Source organism: Myxine glutinosa, chromosome 14, assembly GCF_964187855.1.
Source record: "Myxine glutinosa chromosome 14, kmMyxGlut1.1, whole genome shotgun sequence".
Taxonomy (NCBI): domain Eukaryota; kingdom Metazoa; phylum Chordata; class Myxini; order Myxiniformes; family Myxinidae; genus Myxine; species Myxine glutinosa.
The window spans coordinates 30,965,022-30,991,208 of NC_136274.1; the positions used below are offsets into that span (position 1 = coordinate 30,965,022).

Sequence of the window (26,187 nt, forward strand, 5' to 3'; positions counted from 1 at the left end):
GTGTCACCTGCTGCACTGCTAACTGTAATATTGGTGAACCTGAAGGTTAAATAAGCCTTTCTCAGTATTAGTTTGATTAGAGCATCTGCTCTGAGTCTGGGAGGCTGGTGGTTTGAGTCCTTGCCGAGTCGCACCTTCGACATTATCTGGAGAGTTCGTAGAACACGATTCCCTGCGCAGTGTTCTCGTATACACTGTACCTCAATGTTAATAAAATATCGATTTCAAAGATCAGAAGAAAAATTCTGAAAGTTTAGCACGATTGAAGCAGTCTTATACGCCACGCTATTTAACATGTCCAAGTACTGCTAAACTGGATGTTCTTGGAAGTGACAACAAGGCGATTTGTGTTCGACAGTGTTCAAGTGAATAATTCCATTTAAATAAAACTCGATGGCACACCTCCACCTCGTTGGCCGTATCACTCAATGGTGAAGAATCACTTAAAAATTCTACTAGCCGGATCTGGATTTCCACCAAAATTGAATCGAATCGACCTTGTCAGACACCCAACCGTCCAACAAGATTCGTCCAAATCCATCCACAACTTTTTGAGATATCCCGCTACGTATAGTTTTTGGCCCTATCTCCCAATGGTAAAGAATCACTTTTAAAAAATTCTAGTAGCCGGATCCAAATCCGGATCTTAACCAAAATTGAATCGAATCGTCCTTGTCAGATACGCTACATCTCTGCCAAATTTTGTCCGAATCCGTTCACACCCTTTTGAGATATTTTGTTCACAAACAAACAAACAGACAAACGGACAGACAAACAGATAGGGGTGAAAACATAACCTCCATCCATCCACCTTTGGTGGCGGAAGTAATAAAGATTGTAAAAGTCGTATTTTAAAAATTCAGGGTTATACCCAATGTCTGAAGACGTCACGCTATTTAACACGTTACATTAGTTATTCATGCCTGTTGTTTGTGTCATTTATGACATCCTTAAAAACAATAACTTTTCTGTTTGGAATGATTGTTAGGTTATTTCTTCTCAATTCTCAAAGATATGAACTTGTAAAATGGGTCGTGATGCCCGGATGTCTGTCTGTCTGTTAACGTTTTACTCGTTTCGCTACTCCTCCCTTATCATCTGGCTGATTGTTCTGAAACTTTTCTTTTTTTTTGTATACAAGATCGAGGCTCGTTTAAGAGCCAGCACATCAAACACATATTAGCACATAAAACACAAAAACATAAACGGACACGTAAAACAATAAGGGGAGGGGGAGCACACAAACACAACAGTAGAGAACAGGGACATCGGGAGAGCAGTTCGAAGGGAGAGGGCTGGGAGTGTTCAAGTGTATAATTGGGGTTGGGGGGAGGGGGAGGGGGAAGGAAGGGGCACACAGTACAAAACAAATTGACACTTCAAGGAATTTCAGGAATTAAGTCGGGGATTGAAAGATGTGGATTTTGGGTGTATTAACGGGGGTAGAAAAGATCAAGGTTTTGGATGGGGGAAGATAAGAGATGGTGGTTAACAGCTGTTTTAAAGACCTGGAGGGAGGAGTGGGATTGAAGAGAGTGTGGGAGTTTGTTCCAGAGGCGGAAAAAAATAAGAATGAAAGAGTGAAGGTGAGCACAGAGTCTTGATTTTGGCAGTTTCACCAGAAGAGGGTTGCTGGCAGTTCTTTTGCGTCCTGCAGGAATATTTGGTGGACACGGCACAGACCTGGAGGAGCTCGGCCAGAGAGGACTCGGTAGAAGACAGAAAGACCACCAACCTGCCTGTGGTGAGCGAGTGAAAGGCCCTCAGAATCAGCTTCATCGTGGGAGATACCAATGATCCTGAAAGCTGTGGTTTCTACAGCGTGAAGTCGAGCTCGGTATGAGGCAGGAGCACCAGCCCAGAGTGGAGAGCAGTATTGAATTGAGCTACGGATGAAAGCCTTGTATGTGGTGAGGAGCTCAGGTGTGCCAAGGAAGGACTTCACACGACTGAGGATGCCCAGTCGGCGACTGGCTTTGGAGGTCAGCTTGGAAATGTGGTTTTTCCCAGGAAAGATCATGGCAAATAGTGAGACCCAAAATCTTGAGTGACAGAACTTCTTTGAGAGGATTGTTGAGAAAGTAGATGGGAGGGTTGTCCAGACGGTCTTTATGGAGAGACATAGTAAGAGTGTGAGATTTGGCAGGATTGAAAGACATTTTCCACCTGTTTGACCAGTTTCTGATTTTTGTCCAGGTCTGCAGAGAGTGAGGAGGCTGCAGACTGCCGATCTGAGGGAAGAGGAATGGAGCGGCAGAGAGTGGAGTCATCAGCAAAGAGACGAGAGGATTTTCCAGAGAGTCGGAAAGATCATTGATGAATACCAAAAAAACACCGGGCCCAGAACACTGCCCTCCAGCCTGAACTGGAACTCCAGCCTCCACTCCAGGAACTCCAGCCTGAACAGGAAGGGGGAGATGAGAGAAATCCATTCAGGGCCACACGTTGACTGCGACCAGAAAGGAAGTCCGCAAGCCATGAGTGGAGATTTCCATGGATACCATAGCATAGGATGAGAGTTTGGTGAGCAGGGCGGGCTGCCGGACCATATAGAAGGCACGTGATATGTCAAGGGAGACGGCTCTGATTTACTGTTTGGCGTTGAGGACCTCCATCCATTGTTGAGACAGCAGAAGCAGCATTTCTAGAGTAGACTGACCTGGTCTGAATCCAATTTAATGATCTGATATCAAGCCATTGGAGAAGAGGAAGGATTTGATGTCAGAAGCGATGGTGGATTCCATGAACTTACTGATTATTGGGAGCAGGCTGATTGGTCTGTAGTTGCAAGGATCTGTTTTTGCACATTCCTTGTGTAAAGCGGTAATGTTTTCTGATTTCCAAGCAGATGGTAGATGACCTTGAGCAAAAGAGAGGGTGAAGAGAACAGAGGGTGTGGAAGAGCTACAGAGCAGGATTTTAGAACCCGTGGGCTGATGCCGTCTCGTCCAGTTGCAGAATCAGAGTCGAGGTTTGACAGAAACTTCTCCACCTTGTCAGGAGAGAATGACACAGAGTGCAGGAGCAGCTGGGTTTGACTGGGTACGGTGGGTACAGAGAGAGATGGGTTTGGGACACAAGATTTTAAGGCAAACACAGAGTTGAGGCATTCGGCTTTTTCACGTGCGGAGTCAGCTGTGTAGCCATTTGAGGTAAGGGAGAGGATGGAGGGGGAGCAAACACCAGAAACAGATTTGACCAGACGCCACCAGGATTTGGAAGAGGGAGACAGGTTTGAGAGTTTAGTCTTGAGACTTGAGAGTAGAGAGATATTGTTTCCTGGCTCTCCTGAGGGTAGACACACACTTGCTCCTGGCTTTGTGAAAGGAACTGAGATTGCCTTTAGTTGGATTAGTCTTCCATGAGATGAAGGATTGCTTGACATATTAACTTAACTTGCAACCTTGACATATTAATACAAGACAGTGGCGTGTACAATCGCTTACTGACTCGTTTTCGGATCATAGGGTCTGCCAGTGGTGGGGCAAGGGGCTGGGGGTAGCCTTTATAAATGGTAGGCAAATCTTCCACGGCCAAGTTAAACTTTTTCAGCATCTTCAACATAAACAACTTTTCATTTACCCTGGTGACAATATTGCAAATGTGAAGATTCCACTTCAGATCAGATGAGATTATAACACACAGTATTTTCATGTTTTCAACCTTCTGCAGTGCAGTCGTTTGGATCGTAAACTGAGGCCTTGGTGGAGGTAGAACATTTAAATGAAATATAACATTAAATTTAAATGAATTGTTTCTCGATCAAAACTGATAAGATGGACGGATGGACAGACATTAACCAATTGCTTGATCGTGCTTTTCGCTTCGCGTGCGCAGGGTAAAAATGGTACGTCCTGTTTCCTTGCTTAATACTCGGCTTTTAAAAAGGATAGAGCATGGACAAACAACAATATACGTTGGCTGCCATTGCACAGAATTGATGGGCCTAATGTCGTCCTGTATTGAAGTTCCTTATAAAATAACTCGTATATATTTTTTGTAGCAATGCTGCCCCCTCCCCTTCTCCTCCTCCTCCGACATTTTTCATCCCTCTTCAACCTTGAAGTAGGTGAGGAGTCGAGGTGTGGATGGATACAGCTTGATTTGTCTCTCGCAGTATTGGAGGTTGTTGTTGTCATTGTGTTTGTTAAATGTTGTTTATTTTTTATTTTTGCAGGCGGTCGTGTCTGTGTTTCACTCTTTGGTTGGGATCGAGCGCTCCGTAGACAGATGCAAAATCCAGCTGGACCTTCCCGCCTGCCGACTTGTCTTTCAACTGCACTGCAGATATGGTTTGCTTGACCTGTCTTTTGAAACATGATAACCACTCCTCCCCCACTTACCTATACCTTTTATTTAGCCTTGCCCTTTCACGACCACATGGGAAGGGGATATTGTAACATCACAACAAACAGGCCTTGGGCACAGTTTGCCAAAGTTATCTCTTTGAAATCACAAGTTTATTTTATACCTTGAATGTGCATTTTGTCTGAAATGATGATGATCATCATTCTCGTAATCATTATCATGTACCATGTTCTGTGCAGAAATCCCTGGTGTTGGGCTAGCGGCTAGGGTGCCAGCTTAGGATCCTAGGATCCTGGGTTCGAATCCCGGTCGATCGCTGAATTAACGCCAGGGGGGTTGACTCAGCCTGTCATCTTTCCGAGGTCGGCTAATTGAGTACCAGTTCACTGGTAATTCCCTGTTTGTCGTAAAAGGCGACAAACAGGGTTGGCGGCAGGAAGGGCATCCGGCCGTAAAACATTGCTTCAAAAAGGGGACCAAAAAACAACAACAACCACGGTGCCCGAAAAAGGCGGGAAAAATGGCCTCTAAAGGTGTTTTTTTATTTATTTTTATGTTCTGTGCAGAGCTCTGGTTCTGCTAAAGCAGTTTCTTGGCTGGGGTTATGATCCTGGACAATGTAGTGAATGCGAGTTCATTCTGACGTTGGATGCTCGACCGAGTGTGCAGGAATTTGTAATTTGTTTAGGGTGTTGGCGATAGCTCGCCTGCTCTTTGCAAGCACCGTGGGATCTTTAACGCCCACCAACTAATGCTGGCAGACAGGACGCCCAGTTTTAACATCCATAAGACGGACAGCGCGTGCATTGATGACTCGCCATGCCTGCGAAACACCGAGATGACACGTTATAGCTGGATCTGGATTTGAACCCAGGCTAGACAGCTTAGATGCAAGTGTGTGTACCTCTAGGCCTAGAATAATATTCAGTGTGAAAGAGTCAACACCAGTTCCCAGATCTACTGTAATCTATATATGCCGGTGAGGATTTGCATTGTCAAATTCTCTGTCTTGTTTGTCCCGGTATTCCCAATTCTACCACAGGAATCACCAAAACTCATAACTTGACTTTCCAGGACTGTGAGTCTCTGCACGCAGTGTACTCCAAGTCCCAATGTCGAAACGTCTTCCGTGCCCAAGCTAAGTACGTATGAAGGGGGATTCAAAGGCTTGCTGCAGAGTTTGCATTTAAATAACATGCAGGATGAAGACAATAGTAAATGTCGGTGTACTTTTAGATTAATTGCACCGTCATTAGCAGATGATTGACAACCACATTTGACATATTGGATTTGAACTCGGGTTCCCTGTTTGTTGCATGACCCAGGGGCTTAGTTGGGTACACCAACAGACCAACCGGATAGAAGTAAACCAATCTCATTTGTTTGTCCTCTTTGTGGTTGGTAAAGTCCCTGTAGCAATTTATAACATTTGGGATTTGGTGTGGGCCTGCGTACCTACAGGCTTCTGGTGGACTCTGTCATTCACTTTCAAATGAACCAGGAAGAGGTGACCCTGGGTGTAACTCAGACAAAGGTATCACTGCGGAACTACCTTGAAGAAGAAATCGGTGAGTACTGCGTAGGTCACTTGGTCTCAAAGCTCATGAGGTCACCTCGTCCGTTAGCTTTACAAGATTTTGAAAATGCAATTTTCGCTACCCTTCTGTTAATAGTTTAAGTTAGAGTCCCTGGTGTTGGGCTAGCGGCTAGGGTGCCGGCTTAGGATCCTAGGATCCTGGGTTCGAATCCCGGTCAATCGCTGAATTAACGCCAGGGGGGTTGACTCAGCCTGTCATCCTTCCGAGGTCGGCAAATTGAGTACCAGTTCACTGGTAATTCCCTGCTTGTCGTTAAAGGCGGCAAAAAGGGTTGGCGTCAGGAAGGGCATCCGGCCGTAAAACATTGCTTCAAAAAGGGGACCGAAAAACAACAACAACCACAGTTCCCGAAAAAGGGCAACACCCGCTTGCGGGGAAAAATGGCCTCTAAAGGTGGGTTTTTTGTTTTTTTTCTGTTAATAGTTTAACTGTTATTTTAATGTTATAAGTTGCAATAATTGTTAACAATAGGTGTTCTTTTTGTTGCATATATGGTTGAGGCTCATGGAATAGATAGAACAAAAAACCAAGTGGTGGAAAGGGGAAACAAACAATAGGGTAGAGAGATACATGACCAGATGATCGGTTGGTCGGACAGAGATTATTTTAATGTCCCCCTGTCTTCAACCTCCAACTACCCCCCCCCCCCCCTCTACCCCCAAACCTCTGTTTTTGTAAGGGTCCATGTAGATGATTCATCTATCTATAATTCCAGTAATCTCTGTACGTCTGTACGTTTGTACGTCTGTTTGTCTGTGACCGCTGTTTCTCGACAACCACGGGTCCGATATACTTTTAACTTGCCAGGTATATTGCTGGGGACCCGAGGATGTGCCTTTTCAAGGTTTCATATTAATCGGACAATTACTTACCGAGCTATGTCCAAAAAACGATTCAACCAATCAGAGAGCAGCGAACGATCGCGTGTGCCGAACGTGGAGGACACACTCTGCCTCGGATGGCACATTTGAGAGCGTATTCATTTATTTCACGTTTGCAAACTATGTTGGCGTTAAACTATGTTTTAAAACTAATAAAACCGAATTTGCGATTCATTCGCTTTCCTGCGCGTTTGTGCACGCGATGGCGATTTCTTTACCAAACTCCGGAAGCCGTTCGCTTTGGACCAAACCATTGCATGTAAATAGAGGGGGGGGATTGTCACCGTACTCGCAAGCCGTTCGCTTTGGACCAAACCATTTCATGTAAATAGAGGGGGGGGATATAATTTTAGATATAGATATAGTACGAGCAATGCCCTAGTCTATCTATAATTCCAGTAATCTCTGTGTGTTTGTTTGTACGTTTGTACGTTTGTTTGTTTGTCTGTGACCGCTGTTTCTCGACAACCACGGGTCCGATATACTTGCAACTTGCCAGGTATATTGCTGGGGACCCGAGGATGTGCCTTTTCAAGGTTTGAAATTAATCGGACAAGTACTTACCGAGCTATGGCGATTTAGCCGTTCGCCGTTCGCTTTGGCGTTGCGAATGGACCAAACCATTGCATGTAAATAGAGGGGGGGGGTTCTGTGGTCGTTGCGAATGGACCAAACCATTCATGTAAATAGAGGGGGGGTGGGTTCTGTGGTCGTTACTGCCACGTGGTTTCAAAGTTTTTTTTTGTTGTTGTTGTTTGCACGCATGTTTTTTTGCACCCACGTACGGGCACGCCCTAGGATGTTTACACACACACACCCCTACACAAATTTTTTTTTTTTTTTTTTTTTGGCAAGGAACGGGCACCCACGTACGGGCACGTCCTAGCTTATATATAGTACGGGCATGCCCTAGTCTATCTATAATTCCAGTAATCTCTGTGTGTTTGTTTGTACGTTTGTTTGTCTGTGACCGCTGTTTCTCGACAACCACGGGTCCGATATACTTTAAACTTGCCAGGTATATTGCTGGGGACCCGAGGATGTGCCTTTTCAAGGTTTCATATTAATCGGACAATTACTTACCGAGCTATGTCCAAAAAACGATTCAACCAATCAGAGAGCAGCGAGCTATCGCGTGTGCCGAACGTGGCGGACACACTCTGCCTCGGATGGCACATTTGAGAGCGTATTCATTTATTTCACGTTTGCAAACTATGTTGGCGCTATGTTGGCGTTAAACTATGTTTTAAAACTAATAAAAACCCCGGGGGGATTGTCACTGTACTCGCAAGCCGTTCGCCGTTCGCTTTGGCGTTGCGAATGGACCAAAACATTTCATGCACCAAACCATTTCATGTAAAGCGTTCGCCGTTCGCTTTGGCGTTGCGAATGGACCAAAACATTTCATGGACCAAACCATTTCATGTAAATAGAGGGGGGGATATAATTTTAGATATAGATATAGTACGGGCATGCCCTAGTATATCAAAATTGGTGTAACTATCGCATTAAAAAAAAAAAATCTTCATTATTAGCCTTGATTTGATACGTCCCTCCTTTTCCACAAAGACGACTTTAAATAGTTGTATTAGATATCGCTGGTATTAAGAGTAGTTTAGTGATAACGTTGTCATTGTATCCGTTGCAAACTCCATCCCCTTTTAGAATCGGCATGATTTCTATGAATATGAGGTTCTGTTCCTATTAATTTTTTTATTTCAGAGTAATTACTGTTATTTACTCTCACCAGACTTGGTGGTCTAATTGTTCGGCCATCTTTTCGACCAAATTGTAATTTGCTCCATCTATCCGTCTCACGCTATTTCCTCCTAAACGGATGTGCATAAATTCATGAAACTTGGTAGTTGTGATCACCACATGGCAAGAAGGTGTGAGAGCAGCATCATTTTTGGCCCCAAAACCACTGGAGTGGGGTAAAAAGGTCAAATAACAAAAAACGCAATTATGGGTGCATTTATGAACATTTAAAAAATGAAAATTTGTATATTGCAATCAACATTGAGGGATGCATGAAATTTGTAATGATGTTTTGGGGGATTTGACCCCCAGTTCATGTTCCAGCGGGTGGGAAGTTAGGGTAACAGGGGTCAAACCACGAAAATAATTTTTAACTCAAAATTTGATATTGGGTCATTCTGGTGGAACTTTTACCGTCTTTCCACTTTGCTTTGGGTGGGAAGTGTGGGGATTTCTGATGGCACGCCACAGACTTCATTCAAGTTTTTTGCGTGTGTTAAGATGTAGGCCGAGCTACTCTCACCTGCATTTGCTTGAATCGTCAAGAGTTTGAGCACTTCACGGCAGGAGTCGATACAGAGGTTACCTTCTGCCTCAAGGAACTCCGAGTGAGAATCACATCATTTATTGCTACTCATTCACTTTTCTTTCCTTGTATTCTGTTTGCTATTTACTTTAGATTTTTTTTCTTGTCTTGCCCTCGGAACCTTTCTTCATCTGCTCTCTTCCGTCTGGGTCATTTCCCTGTAGGGCGTGCTTAACTTCGCGGAAGCAAGCAACCTCTCGGTATCCATTCACTTTGAAAGTGCTGGGAGGTTGGTACGATCTCACTCACACAGTTTTGATTGGCGACGGTAGTTCTGAATGATTGCCGTGTAATTATTATTTGGTGTAAACAACTGTTAAATGGAATGCGATTTGGTTTATTTCTATCTGCAGACCAATAATATTCAGTGTGGAAGACAGTATTCTCGAAGCAACTTTCATCCTTGCTACGCTAATGGATGCTCTTGACAGCCAGCCTCGTACACTTCCTTCAGAACGTGAACTTGGTGCACATGCGGCAAATAAGAGGTACATTACAGGTCTCTTTATTTTTGCACAATTTCCTTATATATGCCTTTTGGGTCATGGTTCAAGGTAATGCCCTGTTATAGATCTTGCATCATCTCCCTCTCTCTTCCACCCTCCCCTCTTCTCTCTTCCGCCCTCCACCCTCTCTCTTCCGCCCTCCACCCTCTCTCTTCCGCCCTCCACCCTCTCTTCCACCCTCCACCCTCTCTTCACCCTCCCACTCTCTCTTCACCCTCCCACTCTCTCTTTACCCTCCCACTCTCTCTTCACCCTCCCACTCTCTCTTCACCCTCCCACTCTCTCTTCACCCTCCCACTCTCTCTTCACCCTCCCACTCTCTCTTCACCCTCCCACTCTCTCTTCACCCTCCCACTCTCTCTTCACCCTCCCACTCTCTCTTCACCCCCTTTGTGAAGGTGGTGGTGGGAGGGGAGGGGAGGGGGGTGGGATTGGAAGGGAGGGCCAGGGAGGGGAGGGGGGAGGGAAAGGGTACACGGTATAAAACAAATTGACACAACCAGGGATTTCAGGAAAGAAGTTGGAGATTGAAAGAGGTGGATTTGAGGTGTTTTAACGGGGGTGGAAAAGATCAAAGTTTTGGATGGGAGAAGATAAGAGATGGTGGTGAACAGCTGTTTTAAAGACCTGGAAGGAGGAGTGGGATTGAAGAGTGTGTGGGAGTTTGTTCCAGAGGCAGGAAAAAAGAGGAATGAAAGAGTGAAGGTGAGCAGAGAGTCTTGATTTTGGCAGTTTCACCAGAAGAGGGTTGCTGGCAGATCTTGTGCGTCCTGCCTGACAGACAGAGCAGGGGCAGCTAGACCGGAGAGGAGTCGGTAGAAGACAGAAAGACTACCAACCTGCCTGCGGTGAGAGAGTGAAAGGACCTCAGAATCAGCTTCATCACGGGAGATTCCAATGATTCTGAAAGCCTCGGTTTCAAAAAGCGTAAAGCCAAGCTAGGTATGGTGTAAGAGCACCAGCCCAGAGGGGAGAGCAGTATTCCATCAAGCTGTGGATGAAAGCTTTGTATGTGGTGAGGAGCTCAGGTGTGCCAAGGAAGGACTTCGCATGACGGAGGATGCCCAGTCAGCGACTGGCTTTGGAGGCCAGCTTGGAAATGTGGTTTTCCCAGGAAAGATCATGGCAGATAGTGAGACCCAAAGCTTGAGCGACATAACTTCTTTGAGATGATTGTTGAGAAAGTAGATGGGAGGGTTGTCCAGACAGTTTTTTCGAAGAGACAAAGTTGAGAGTGTGAGATTTGTCAGGATTGAAAGACATGTTCCACTTGTTTGACCAGTTTGTGATATTGTCCAGGTCTGCAGAGAGAGGAGGCTGCAGACTGCCGATCTGAGGGTTGAGATATGGAGCAGCAGAGAGTGGAGTCATCAGCAAAGAGATAGAGGATTTTCCAGAGTCGGAGAGATCATTAATGAAGACCAGAAATAGTACAGGGCCCAGAACACTGCCTTGGGGAACTCCAGCCTGAACAGGAAGGGGAGATGAAAGAAATCCATTCAGGGCCACACGTTGACTACGACCAGAGAGGAAGTCCGCAAGCCATGCGTGGAGATTGCCATGGATACTATAGGAGGAGAGTTTGGTGAGCAGAGCGGGGTGCCAGACAGTATCGAAGGCACGAGATATGTTAAGGGAGACAGCTCTGATTTCCTGTTTGGCGTTGACCTCCATCTATTGTTGAGACAGCAGAAGCAGCATGTCCAGAGTAGAATGACCTGGTCTGAATCCAAATTGATGATCAGAGATCAAGCCATTGAAGAGGAAGGATTTGATATCAGAAGCGATAATGGATTCCATGACCTTACTGATTAATTGGGAGCAGGCTGATTGGTCTGTATTTGAAAGGATCTGTTTTTACACCTTTTTATGTAAAGCGGTGATGTTGGCTGATTTCCAAGCAGATGGCAGATGACCTTGAGCAAAAGAAAGGGTGAAGAGAACAGAGAGAGGGTGAGATAGAGCGGCAGAGCAGGATTTTAGGACCCGTGGGCTAATGCTGTCTGGTGTAGTTGCAGAATCGGAGTCGAGGTTTGACAGAAACAAAAAGTTGCATAAAATTGTCAATTTTTATCTGATTGACTTGACATTTGATCATGGTTTATACATTTGGTCACTGAAGTATATTGCATTTGAGGTCAAAAGGTCAAGGTCACCTAAAATTAAGTTTGGATTTTATTTTTTCTTATCTGTTTTTGTCATGTTTAGCATACGGAAGAAGTCTGAATACAAAGCGGATGTGGACGTGCTTTGCATTTTCAGATGCTTTCTCGTTTGTATTTGTATTTTGATGTAATAAACGATTGGATTTAATTTTCACCAAGTCATTGTTGAACAACCTGCATGTACACATTGTGAATAAACCCGGGTCACCCTGTTTGTACAAGCAGACCTCTCCAGGAGATATTGGATGAAGAAATGGCTTCTATGGATACCAGCGGCATGATCACCAGTGCTGACGATGCTCAGGTAAAACTTATCCTGACAGCCTCAACGACACACAAACCTACATTACGTAGTCCATCTTCGAAATTCCAAACAAAATCCCCATTAGCCACCTAAAGGAAAATTCCCGGTATTCATTTTAAGCAGTATTGTCACTGTACAAGCAAAATATGATGTTAAGGTACGTTGGAATGCCTTTGTTCATCACTTTGGTTTGTTGCATCCTGAATGACGATGCCAATGTTTTAGCCAGATGAGATATGCTGTTTGAGGACACTCCATGCAACGTTTGAGTGATCCAACAAACTTTAAATGTACTTTAGATTTTGGAAAATATTGGATTATGTAATTGAATATAATTTTTTTTCCTTGTGTTACAAAAGCTGCATGTTAAGTCCAATAATATAGTGGAGTGAAGTTGATAGTGCACCATCGCAAATCCCCACCTTAAGCAAAGTTGAAAGATGGCAAAAAGTTTCACGAAGAATCAAATTTTGAGTTTTTTTTTTAGAAAACCTTTTAGGGAATAGCATGACAGATGTTCCTCTGTCCCCCGAACCCCAATTACAAAATTCACCCCTACCCCATTTTTTATTTTTAAAGAAGTGAATTTTTGAGATGATTTTTAAATCAGCCGCAATAAAAAAAATTTGACAGATCTCACATCTCATCTTATCACGAATACATGAAAGGAACCAGTGCACACAACGACCTCTTACTATAACAGTCATATTGTCACAGTTAGTGTGGAAGGTAGGTATGGTAGGGAGGGATGAATGATTAGATAATTAAATTCATCAATGGGAAGTCTCTCTCCGAAAGGACCGTCTGACAAATCCTCTGAGCTACTTTCTTAACAATCCTCTTAAAGAGGTTGAGTCTTTCTGGTCTCACTATCAGCCATGATCTTTCTTGGGCAAACCACAATTCAAAGTTTGCCTCCAAAGCCAGCCACTGATTCACCATACGCTGTCGTCGTCGTGGGTTGAGCCGTTGATTCGATGGATACCGCCACCATATTGCCATTATATCTCCTTTCTTCTTCTCCTCTTTGTTCTTGATACGTGTCTCCTCGACATCCTTCACTCAATTGGTGCAGTAATTGCGCCATTCCCACGATCAAGGGGAATTTTCTCACATCCGGTCGTGCTGATCTTGCACCGTTTGAAGTTAGCTTTGAGCAAATCTTTGTATCATTTTTTTGGGGGTGCCAATTGATCTTTTTCTTTCTGCAAGCTCGCCATAGAACAACGCTTTGGGCAGATGATGGTCCTCCATCCTCACTAAGTGGCCTACCCAGCACAGTTGGGTTCGGATCAGGTAGGATTTGATTCCGTCCAAACTGCATTGGGACAGGACTTCTGTGTTTAGGACTCGAATTGGTGAATATTGAAAATTATCCGCAGGCACCTCATGTGGAAGCTGTTCAAATTCTGCACATTATGACAGTAGAGCATCCAGGTCTCACAGCTGTATTGTAAGGTGGACAATATGACTGAACAATAGGCGCTAATCTTTGTGGCTAGTGACACGTCAAGGGTGAACCACAGCTGTGGGATGAACGGGTCAAACGTGGCACTCGGGTTACTGATGCGTGATGTAATTTGGGCATCAGTGGTACCATCACTGCTGATGACGCTGCCAATTGTTCCGCAATTTTAAACAGCTGGCCATTGACTGAGACCCGGGGTTCCATGTATAGGGAATCTGGTTTTGGCTGGAACAATACTTCAGTCTTATTGAAGCTGACAGTCAAGCCGTATCGGTCTGCAGATTGTACGAAGGCATCCATCAGGCATTGCACATCCTCCTCCATCTGGGCAACAAGGGTGCAGTCGTCAGCAAACAACAGCTCTTTGATTAGCATCGGTCAGACTTTGGTCTTGGCTTTAAGATGGCTGAGGTTAAAAACGCTGCTATCTGTGTGGAAGTTGATGTGACTCCTTGAAGACCTGAGTCCTCTTGTGCGTCATGATAATTGCGGCGATCACAATGCCGAAGAGAGTTGGTGCTAGGATGCAGCCATGTTTAGTGCCGTTGGTGACGTTGAAAAGCTCAGATTCACCGCCATTGCCTGCAACTTTCTCCTTCATACCATCGTGAAATGATCAAATTGTATTAACCAGCTTCTCTGGGCAAGCAACGCGTCTCAATAGTTTCCACAGGCCAAGACGGCTGACAGAGTCAAATTCTTTCATCAGGTCTACAAAAACAATATACATGTCCTTGTGTTGCTCACGACACTTTTCCTGTTTGTCTCACTGCAAAAACCATGTCAGCTGTTCCACGGCTTGTTCTGAAGCCACATGGGCTCTCTGGGTGAATTTCCTTTGCAAGCCCAGATAACCGACTAAAGCGAGCAAGGATTTTCCCGGCTGTGGATAACAGTGCGATTCCTTGGTGGTTATTGCAGCCCAATCCGATCGCCTTTCCTTTTGTACAATTGGACAATTGTGGCGTCTTTGAAATCCTGTGGGACAGACTCCTTGGACCAGATGAACAGTTTATGCAGTCGCAAAAGCAAATGGGGGCCGCCATGCTTGTACACTTGCGGTGGAATACTGTCAGCACCGGACGCCTTGCCCCTCTTTATTTTTTTTCATCACTTTATGGATTTCATCTAGTGTTGGTAGTATTGTAAGTGTTGGTAGTATCTAGTGTTGGTAGTGACATCTCAGGCAGAGTGGATGTCTTCTTTTGTTGTATCGTCGATGTTAGATGGCTGACTCCAAATCTTGCCGAAGTGTTCCGCCCACCGTTGCAGGATCAAAGTTGGCTCCGTGATAAGGGACCTCACGTCAGCAGTCCGTCCCGGCGTGATCCCGTTGAAACTGGGACTGTATACGGCTTTCAGTTCTTTGAAGAAAGCTTGTGCGTCTCTGCGATCAGCAGCATCTTGGAGTGCCTTGTTGATCCACCAGTCCTCTTCCAGTTGGCACATTTCTTCTGTGCTGAACTTCTGGCCCTTGTGTATTCATTCTTTTTCGACAAATTATGCTTGTCACATGCACAGGTGACATGCTTCTGGTGCAGATCACTCAGTATGGGAAGAAGGAGGTCGTTTTCGTCGAACCAGTCACGATGATGTTTCCGTTCTGTGTGGGTGATCGTATTGAGCGTAGCCTTTCGGGTAGCTTCTCAGAGTACGTTCCATTCAGCTGTGCACGAGTTAGTCTGTTATCAGATTTTCCCAGCTCCTCTAGATTTGCTGCTAGATCAGTACGTGTCCAGGTTTTTCAGCTTCGGGTTTTGTCGGGGTCGCAGGTTCCATGCTTAAGGCACAATGTGGAGAGCTGTTTTAGCAACAATCAGACCATGCAGCGGAATGCTGACCAGCTCTGATCATTTCCAATTTTCCCTCATTGGAGTTTCCTTCTGTATCCATGTTGTCCACTCCATACATGTGCTTTATAGCCTGTTTTTTTTTGTTGTTACATCCATAATTGTTCATTATACTCCACCAGCCTCGACTATGTATACAAAAGAAAAACTCAGTAGAACTTTAAGTTTTTGTGGAATATCCAAGGATGTTGGAGCAATCTAGATTGTGTGATGGAATGAAGAGCGTTGTGGTGATGGTTCACATTGGAACGATTAATTAGCACCCTTCAATGCCAAAAGTCGTCTGGTGAAAAAAATCTTCTTCTTACCAGAGGTGGTATTATGGCATGATTTAATCCCACCATATGCAAATCTGGAAGCAATAATTTCAAACGTATTTTGGGTGTTGGTTCTCATGGAAGGGGTATGTGTATGTGTATGTGTGTACTCTATGCAGAATGAACTTCCCACCAGTCCAACCATTCCTGCACGAGCAAGGGTCACACAAAGCTCTGCAGATGAGATGACAGAACCGAATGAAGAATTCGAAGGTGACAAAAACGAAGGCACTCCCCCACAAAAAAAGGTAAAGCTAGGCACAATCACTACCAGTACTGAGGTGTTCAAAAGTGTTTGTAAAGTTTTGTCAGGTCAATCAAATTGCAGCAAACCATCCACAGCTGTTGCAAAGCAGCAGTTCCAGTTTTGAAATAGTAATTGTCATTCTTGCAATTCCATTTGCACCCACCCACAGTTCCGCTCGCTGTTCTTCGCGGCTTTGTCCAAACCTTCATGTGTGCTTGGCGAAACCATCTCTGGACAACCTGTCCTGGCCGAGGACAGTGGCAGTGAATCTGACCCCAATTAACTTGTGGACCATACTTTCCCAGAAGATTAAAGAATAACATTTCATTCATGGTGCAACAATTTGAATATTTTTATTTATGTATTTTGAACAAAGGTTTTTCTTGGAATTTTCCCTTAAATATTTTGAACACTTTTTTTTATATTTTTTGTTGATAATTTTTAAATTTGTATATTTATTTGTATAATACATTCACAGATGCAAAAGGAAAATAATCTGTCCATGAGAGGGCTTGGAATGATGTTCTTTCTTGTGCATAAGACAGATAAATGAAAGGCTTTATTCACTAATCTGTTTGCTTATTCTTCAAATGTGTAAGCAGCATGTCCTCAGACAGGATGCTGCCAAGGCCTGCGCAGCATGAAGCTACGAGGGTGGAAGGTCGATTCCATGCTCACGAAGTAGAGATTCCATCTTGTGTATTTTCACTTCCTGGTTAAAAAAAAAGGGAAAGATTAATTAACAAGTACAGATACATTAAAAGTAAGCCACCCCCATGCCAAATAAATAAACATCCTCCAGCACGGCATTGCCAGGGCGCCCTTGGTGCCCGGCAATACCGCCGTGTAGCACAGAGACAATATTGGGAGGGAGAGGTGTACAATTGGATTCATTGTGTAATTAAAATCAATAAATAGCAATCGTAAAATAATTTCTTAATCAATTGATTCAGCACCTCAACCACCAGTGTTTCATCCGAAGCTGTAACTTTTTCAAAATTAAATGTCATTAATCGAAATTTTTTAAAATTGATCAATCAATAATAATAGACAGCCTGGTGTTAGCTTTGCGGTTAGGGTGCTGGCTTGGGATCCTAGGATCCTGGGTTCGAATCCCGGTCGATCGCTGAATTAACGTCAGGGGGGTTGACTCAGCCTTTAATCCTTCCGAGGTCGGCAAATTGAGTACCAGTTCACTGGTAATTCCCTCTGTCGCAAAAGGCGACTAACAGGGTTGGCGGCAGGAAGGGCATCCCACCATAAAACATTGCTTCAAAAAGGGGACCATGGTGCTGGAAAGACCAACCCCTGCTCTGCGGGGAAAAATGGCCTCTAAAGGTGGTCAATCAACAAATAATAAATCGATAAATTGATTAATAAAAAAATCGTTTATAGCCACATCACTTGGTCACGATCGTGTCTGAATATCAGCTTCCTAGCTCAAGAGGTGCCTGAGATATTGCCCAGATGAGAAACAAAAGAAATAAATTTTTTTTTTTTTTTTTACATAATGGTAAATAACGATCTAAAATAAAAAAAAATCATGGGATTTTGCCCGCCACAAAGCCGACAAGGCCACTCGACGTGGGGGCTATGCAAAGGAAAGTATAGATATTAGACAGAAAGGAGGAATCCTTTGACATTCCTCTTGAATTGAGGTAGGTTGGGGTAGAGGGGAAAGCAAGATGCAGGTAAACTGTTGAGTGATGCAGTACGGGAAAAAAACAAAATGAAGAATACCTCAGTCTTGCACCTCGGGACAGATACAGTGCACAAATAGGGAAAACCCGCCAAACATGTAGAGCGACTGAAAATATGCGCAGGTGGAACAACCTAACGTGTGAAAGACCCTCAGAGCACAAATTATTAATCAATTGGCTAATAGAAAACCTAAACAACCACAGTTTCATCTGAATCTAACTTAAAAAAAAAAAAATGAATCGAATATTTAAATAATTAATCAATCGATCCACAAGTAGATACATTCAAAGTACACCATGCCAAATAATTAATAAGGGAGAGGTGTACAATAATTGATTAATTGCATAATTAAAATCAACAATCGTAAAATATTTTAATGAATTGGCTAATAGCATACCTAAACCACCAGTGCTTCATCCAAATCTAACTTTTTGAAAATTAATTAAATGAATTATTAATCGGAAAAAAATAAATAATTCGATTAATTAATATGTAATTAAATGGATTGGCTAATAGAATAATTAAAACCACCACCGTTTCACCCGAATCCAACTAAAAAATAATTAATCGTCATTAATCGATTAATTGATGAATAAATAAATCAAAAATAGCCTTTACAGCCAAATCACTTGGTCATTGTTATGTCCAAATATCAGCTTCCGAGCTCAAAAGGTGCCCGAGATATTGCCCAGATGAGAAAGGAAATAAATAAGTACTTAATCGATAATAATTAAGTAACTAATCAATTGATCTGTTCAATTGTGCGCTGAAAAGGAACTACTGCCAAAATCTAGGCTCTGCTCACCTTCACTCTTTCATTCCTCTTTTCTCCCGCCTCTGGAACAAACTCCCACACTCCCTTCAATCCCACTCCTCCCTCCAGGTCTTTAAAACGGCTGTTCACCACCATCTCATCTTCCCCCATCCAAAACCTTGATCTTTTCTACCCCCGCTAATTCACCCCAGATACACTTTTTTGAAATTCCAACTTCTTTCCTGGAAGTCCTTGCAGTGTCCATATGTTTTATACCTCTCCCACCTCCCCCCAAGCCCTCTCCCTCCCACAGTTCTCTCGATGTCCCTGCTCTCAAATGTTGTGTTTGTGTCCTTCCCCCTCTCTCCCCATATTTTGTGTTTTATGTGTCGGTTTTTACTTTTTGTGTGATTAATGTTGGCTCTTTCACGAGCCTTGATCTTGTATCCCAAAAAAAAAAGAAAAAGTCCAAAAACAAAAATAACGTTTTTGCCAAAGTGCTCACTATTGTGCCCAAATTTCAGCTTCCCAGCTCAAAGGATGGCCGAGATATTGCCCGGACAAACAAACAGACGACATCATGCAGAGCATGATACTTGCCCCCCCCCAAAAAGGACGTCATTGATCTATCAAATTGTCCATTTCATCCAGATTAAAATTGACGATCTCGATCAAAGCTCGGGGTAATAGGATGAAAAGTGACGATTTTTCAAATGAAAATTGATTTTAGAAGTTTCACCTTGAGTTGACCTTTTCACCTCAAAAATAGTTGGTTTCCGGTTTCCCAATTCAGTGAGGAGCTATGCGAATGCTGTTAAAATTTCAAGTCAATCGGATGAAAATTGATGCTTTTCAGATGAAAATTGATTTTGGTAGTTTGACCTCGAGTTGACCTTTTGACCTCAAAGTTGGTTTCCCTATTTAGTGACGATATGTAAAGGCTGTTCTATTTTCAAGTAAATCGGATGAAAATTTAGTTTTCAGATGAAAATTGATTTTGGAAATTTCACATCGAGTTGACCTTTGACCTTAAATTGTTGGTTTCCCAATTTAGTGACGCAATATACAAATGCTGTTCAATTTTCAAGTCAATCGGTTTTTAAAATTTGACCCAGATGACCTTTGACCTCAATCAATGGGCTTCTCAATTGTGACGACCTCTACAGCTTTGAAGTTTTGTGACGATTGGTTTAGAATTGTGACTTGAAGGCCGGTGAAAACAGACAACAACAAACGCAACCGCCCAATATACTTGAAAAATCTTCGATTTTGCAAATAACAAGAAAGAAACAGGAGTGAAAACCGAGTACTCCCTTTCAGCGCACAATGACGTCATGCAGCACCTGGGGATGGAATAGGAAAGGAGCGGTGCACAATCATACACACAATCGTGGCCTTCTCAAGCACAAAAGCATATTCAACACTTGTACCTGTTTCTGCTGCTCTGCCTCCCGTACTGTCAGCTGTTCCATCAACGCCTCCTTCTCGTTCCTCAGAACAGAGATCTTGTTCCTTGCTCGACCTTTCACCGATATCACGATTCCTGAAGATGAGCACACTAGGATCACCACTTATGTACAAAGATTGGCCAACTTGTGGGTTAAAAAGTAGCTTTACCACATGCTTGTACTTCCAGAGGCAAAACGAACAATCTATTTCTGATCCCAGTTGCCACGTCTCCACTCAGGAGCAATCGGAATCGAACTTTAAAGGGATTTTCATCGACCTGCTCAGCTTAAAACGTAACCAGCAGTAAGATCGGCCTACATTGTGGAATATTAGGGCAGGAATTTATAATTTGTTCAGGGTTCCAGGGATAGTTCACCTACTCTTTGCGAAGGACACCAGGATCTTTAACGTCCACCAACTAATGCCGGTAAACAGGACACCCAGTTTAATTTTTATACCGTTATTAGCAAACTACTGTAATTTAGTATGACCGCTGTATTCATAAATGTAGCATTTCCACACTGGCATGGCCCACATTGTCGAGATTGTTTCCATGCGATCACAAATAATTGAAGGACTGATGGGAGACGCACCATTGGCGATGCGGACCACGCGCCACAACCGCAGCAGGACAAGGAGGCCGGTGGCATCGAATGCACTGTGTTGCAAGCTGTACACAATGTCCAACACAAAAGAGATGAGGACTACTGCGGCATCCAAGAGCTCCAGGCCATGGTGCAGGAACTCGAGCCGGAATACATACAATTTGATAAGCAGCTCAACCATGAACAAGGAAAGCACCGACAGGCTCAGGTAGTGCAACACCTGAATTGAGGAACACAATAAGAGAAGTAAAGTGAGTATTTCATAACAAATGGCAAACGATGGGACAGAGGCAACTACTCTGCAGTGTGTTTACCTCACTTCCGGTTGATGAAACGTCAATGAGAAGCTCACCCAAGACAAACGCTGCATCCAGCAAAACCAGAAATATGACAAGTACCTGCAGAGAGTTGTTGGGGACAACTTAAAAGATAGTGGGTGCAAAATATTTGTACACTTTATCATAGGATACTCCACTGCAGTCTCTGATATGCCACACAGGTCTCCAATGTTTTCTGCAGCTCTGCACCATAATGCTTTCCTCTCAAAGAACGGCCAATGGCTCATAGGGCACGTGACACGAATGTTTTTTGCTGTGCCCCGGATATATTTTAACCCCATGACTACGATAGGCCACTTTAACGATTATCCTATTTTTCTACATGTGCCACTGTGCTAAATGTTTTATTGGGGTTGCGGGATGTGAAGTTCGAGATGGCCCAAGCCACGAATCTTTTTGGACGCCAGCAGCACCTCAGCTTCCAGTTCGGCCAGGTTTTCATGAGATGGTCCAGAACCTTATGGCAACACAACACATGCAAGTTAGAAACAACTTGTCCATCTCTTAGTGAGAAAGGCCTGAAGCTAATGTCATTATACTGTACTTTGTAGGGTATCCCATACAAGCCTATCTTCATCAAAAACTCTTCCTCACTCTCCCTGAACTGCCCTCTCCACCCCACCCCCAGGAGTACCTCTGGCTATGGCTTCCCCTTCGCTCCCACCTTTTGTTCATATGTGTTCTGTACCGTCCACCAAACAGTGATGACTATCTCCATCTCGCTGTCTGATAATATGGACCAACCATTACGTCTCATCCCAACTCTATCTACTCATCCCAACTCTCTTTTCCTCATATGTGGTGATTTAAATCGTCACCATGCCAGCTGGCTGGGTGTGGGTACCTCTCTCAACAGCCATGGCTCCTCAGCAAAAGGACTTCTGCGACTCACTGGGACTGACACAATCTGTCAATTCCCCGACCAGGATCTGTCAACGGAGCATCTTCTCTTCTAGACTTGGTTATGACAAACTTCCCTGCAAATGTCTGCTGCTCTTCTTCTGCTCCATTCGGTTCATCTGACCATGTGCTTGTTAAAGTGGACATGTCTCTGGCCATTCTCAGAGAGCCTCCTCAACGTCGACGAGTCTGGCATTTCACTCAGGCCAACTGGCACGGTCTTCAAGCAGCCATAAATCATCTGGACTGGTCACCCATCTCTACTGCCTCTGACATCAATTCTTCCTGGGAATTCTTCCAAAGTAAACTGCTCTCTCTCATGCACAGATTTATTCCATCCCGTCTTCATTTGTCATACCCTTCCTCCCATCCATGGTACACGGAATATTGTGGTGAGGCAATTGCCCTGAAACAACTTGCCTTTGCCTCTTGGAAGGCAAATCCAACTAAAGGCAATCTCAGTTCCTTTCACAAAGCCTGGAACAAGTGTGTTTCTACCCTCAGGGAGAGCCAGGAAACAATATCTCTCTCCTCTCAAGAGTGAACTCTCAAACCTGTCTCCCTCTTCCAAATCCTGGTGGCATCTTGTCAAATCTGTTTCTGGTGTTTGTTCCCCCTCCATCCCCTCGCTTACCTCAAACGGCTACACAGCTGACTCCGCAAGTGAAAAAGTTGAATGCCTTAAGTCTGTGTTTGCCTCAAAATCTTGTGTTCCAAACCCGTCTCTCTCTGCACCCACCTTTCACAGTCGAACCCAGGTGCTCCAGGACTGTTTCCTTCTCTCCTGACAAGGTGGAGAAGTTTGTCAATCCTCAATTCTGATTCTGCAACTGGACCAGACGGCATCAGCCCATGGGTCCTAAAATCCTGCCCTGCCGCTTTTTCACACCCTCTGTTCTCTTCACCCTCTCTTTTGCTCAAGGTCATCGGCCAGCATCTTGGAAATCAGCCAAACATTACTGTTTTACACAAAAAGGTGCAAAAACGGATCCTTGCAACTACAGACCAATCAGCCTGCTCCCAATCATCAGCAAAGTCATGGAATCCATCATTGCTTCAGACATCAAATCCTTCCTCTTCTCCAATGGCTTGATCTCTGATCATCAATTTGGATTCAGACCAGGACACTCTACTCTGGACATGCTGCTTCTGCTGTCTCAACAATGGGTGGAGGTCCTCAATGTTAAAAAGGAAATTAGTGCCGTCTCCCTCGATATATCACGTGCCTTCGATACGGTCTGGCACCCCGCTCTGCTCACCAAACTCTCCTATGGTATCCATGGAAATCTCCACGCATGGCTTGCGGACTTCCTCTCTAGTCATAGGTAACGTGTGGCCCTGAATGGATTTCTCTCATCTCCCCTTCCTGTTCAGGCTGTAGTTCCCCAAGGCAGTGTTCTGGGCCCTGTGCTTTTTCTGGTCTTTATCAATGATCTCTCCGACTCTCTGGAAAATCGTCTCTATCTCGTTGCTGATGACTCCACTCTCTGCCGCTCCATACTTCATTCCTCAGATCGGCAGTCCGCAACCTCCCCTCTCTCTGCAGACCTGGTCAAAATCAGACTGGTCAAACAAGTGGAACATGTCTTTCAATCCTGACAAATCTCACACACTCACTATGTCTCTTCGAAAAGACCATCTGGACAACCCTCCCATCTACTTTCTCAACAATCCTCTCCAAGAAGTTCTGTCACTCAATCTCTTGGGCCATGATTACAATGATCACAATCTGCCATGATCTTTCCTGGGAAAACCACATTTCCAAGCTGGCCTCCAAAGCCAGTCGCCGACTGGGCATCCTCCGTCGTGTGAAGTCCTTCCTTGGCACACCTGAGCTCCTCACCACATACAAGGCTTTCATCCGCAGCTCAATGGAATACTGTTCTCCCTCCTCTGGGCTGGTGCTCCTGCCTCACACCTAGCTCGGCTTCACGCTGTTGAAACCAAAGCTTTCAGAATCATTGGAATCTTCTGCGATGGAGCTAACTCCGAGGGCCTTTCACTCACTCACCGCAGGCAGGTTGGTGGTCTTTCTGTCTTCTACCGACTCCCCTCTGGCCTAGCTTCCCCAGCTCTGTGCTCTGTCCCCCAAATCGTCCTACAGGTTGCACAAGATCTGCCGGCAACCCTCTTATGGTTAAACTGCCAAAATCTAGGCTCTCTGCTCACCTTCACTCTTTCATTCCCCTTTTCTCTCGCCTCTGGAACAAACTCCCACACTCCCTTCAATCCCACTCCTCCCTCCAGGTCTTTAAAACAGCTGTTCACCACCATGTCTTATCTTCCCCCATCCAAAACCTTGATCTTTTCTACCCCCGCTAATTCACCCCAGATCCACTTTTTTGAAATTCCAACTTCTTTCCTGGAAGTCCTTGCAGTGTCCATATGTTTTATACCTCTCCCACCTCCCCCCAAGCCCTCTGCCTCCCACAGTTCTCTCAATGTCCCTGCTCTCAAATGTTGTTTGTGTCCTCTCTCTCCCCATCTTGTCTACTGCTCCTCTTATTTTGTGTTTTATGTGTCGGTTTGACTTTTCGTGTGATTAATGTTAGCTCTTTCACAAGCCTCGATCTTGTATACAAAAACAAACAAAAAAAACAACAGCAGCAAACATCTCCAACCCCAAATATCTATTTTTACTGGATTGTTGTTCCTTTTAGCTTCAATTTTTTCATTTTTTCAAAGGACAAATTTTGTCCTTTGACAGAGTGCCAAAGGACACTTTAAAAGGACAAATAAACACAAGGGAAGTCGAGCAGAGCACGATACTTGCAAAATCCACCCCACCCCCACGAAGACGTCAAATTGTCCATTTAAACATTAAAATTGACGATCTCAATCATAGCTCAGGTCAATCGGGTGAAATTTGATTATTTTATAAGTTTGACCTTTTGATGTCAAAAATACTTGCTTTCCCAATTCAGTCATGCGCTTTACAAATGCTGCTAAATTTTCAAGCTAATAGGATGCAAATTGACGAATTTTCAGAAGAAAATGGATTTTAGAAGTTTGACCATGAGGTTGACCTTTGATCTTAAAAAGAGTTGCTTTCTCAATTCAGGGAGGCGCGATGCAATTGCTTTTAAATTTTCAGGTCAATTGGATGAAAATTGATTTTAGGAGCTTGACCGTGAGTTGACCTTTTGACCGAATGTGCAAATGCTGTTCAACTTTCAAGTCAATCGCATGAAAAATGATTTTAGAAATTAGTCTTCAAGTTGACATTTGACCTCAAAATCAATAAACGTCTGTGTGACTACTTCTACAACCTGGTATGGCGCTCTGTTTGGAATTATGACCTGTAGGCGAGGAACAGACAAACCGACAGAACAACAAAGTCAACAGACTAATATATTTGAAAAATATTCGATTTTGCAAGTTAAAAAAAAGAGCAATAGCCTGACAGGTGGAAACCTCATTGTGGAGCTGCAAATGCCTGTGTCAGCCTTTTCTCAAAACTCTGTGTTGCAACATGAGGCCACTCAAAGGCAACAATAATGTAGAAAGGATCGAGAGGCAGTGCCCACCATTTTCAGGTCATTTCATCTCGATTCTCGAAGAGATGAACTTGTAAAATGGGTCGTGATATCCGATTGTTTGTCTGTCCGTTTTTTCGTTCGTCCAATAACATTTTGATACTCGTATTTTCGCTACCCCTCCCTTATCACCTGGCTGACTGTTCTGAAACCTGACACATGAATACAAGACAGAAGCCCACACAATCGCTCAACCTTCAATTCTTCGATTTAGGATCATGGAGGCTCCGGGGGAGGAAGGGGTGGGTGGCAGAAAGGGGTGGGTGGGCGAGGGGGCGGGGGGCTTGTCCCACAAACTTCGGATCTCTACTCGGCCCTTATTTACTAACCAATTGCTCTGAAACCCGCTTTCGGGGGGGGGGGGGGGGCACGCCAATCAGTGATGATACCCGCTGCCACCTGCTGCATGCATCGACCAGAAAGAAAAATAAGAGGTGGTGAAGATTATGAATTTATCTTTACATGTGACGAAGTAGTTCACGTAAATGTACAGAAAAAACCAAAGTGAAATGTCCACTGACCTGGTACTGCTGCGAGCCAAAAATCATACGAAGAGCATCACGAAAACTTCTGTCTGGTGAGATGATTGCAGGAGATACTGAGGTGACAGGATCTTCATCCACAATCGGTTCCAGATCATCGTCGTAAATCTCAGGGTCTCCAAGAGCCGTAAATTTTCGAAGGACACCTTCCATCACAGCTGGTACGCATACACCAGGAACATCTGTAAACAGTTACACACATGTTGGGGTGGAGGCAGCCCAAAACGAGTGTGTGCAAGCTGGCAGGAAGCCCGATATGGGAGTGCGCACGGGCGGAACAGGGAGTCCAAGATGGGCGCATGCTGGCAGCGGCTGCAGGAGCAAGGGACACGTACATGCACAGCTGTCAGACAGGCGTCCGCGCAGGCAGCGGC

At 44.3% G+C, this 26,187-nt stretch overlaps 2 protein-coding genes across 5 annotated transcripts in view; one reads left to right on the top strand and one right to left on the bottom strand.

The window, feature by feature from the left end:
• RAD9A (RAD9 checkpoint clamp component A) overlaps window positions 1-16,558 on the top strand; it is a 19,739-nt gene extending 3,181 nt beyond the window's left edge. For 2 of the 4 annotated variants that reach the window (XM_068135450.2, XM_068135448.2), the window contains 9 exons: window positions 4,178-4,292; window positions 5,351-5,450; window positions 5,770-5,876; window positions 9,047-9,153; window positions 9,296-9,360; window positions 9,485-9,619; window positions 12,025-12,106; window positions 15,861-15,989; window positions 16,158-16,558. In XM_068135450.2, the coding sequence (XP_067991551.2) occupies window positions 4,178-4,292; window positions 5,351-5,450; window positions 5,770-5,876; window positions 9,047-9,153; window positions 9,296-9,360; window positions 9,485-9,619; window positions 12,025-12,106; window positions 15,861-15,989; window positions 16,158-16,271 (954 nt within the window). In that variant the 3' untranslated portion in view covers window positions 16,272-16,558. The remainder of the gene's footprint in view (window positions 1-4,177; window positions 4,293-5,350; window positions 5,451-5,769; window positions 5,877-9,046; window positions 9,154-9,295; window positions 9,361-9,484; window positions 9,620-12,024; window positions 12,107-15,860; window positions 15,990-16,157) is intronic. The other 2 variants (XM_078768099.1, XM_068135449.2) reach the window with 1 other exon arrangement.
• Window positions 16,326-26,187, bottom strand: HVCN1 (hydrogen voltage gated channel 1). Its single transcript, XM_078768103.1, has 6 exons — window positions 26,149-26,187; window positions 25,793-25,971; window positions 20,812-20,895; window positions 20,486-20,717; window positions 19,874-19,986; window positions 16,326-16,700 (listed from the first exon to the last, which is right to left on the bottom strand). The coding sequence occupies exons 2-6, from the start codon at window positions 25,964-25,966 to the stop codon at window positions 16,635-16,637; spliced, it is 669 nt and encodes a 222-aa protein (XP_078624229.1). The 5' UTR covers window positions 25,967-25,971; window positions 26,149-26,187; the 3' UTR covers window positions 16,326-16,634.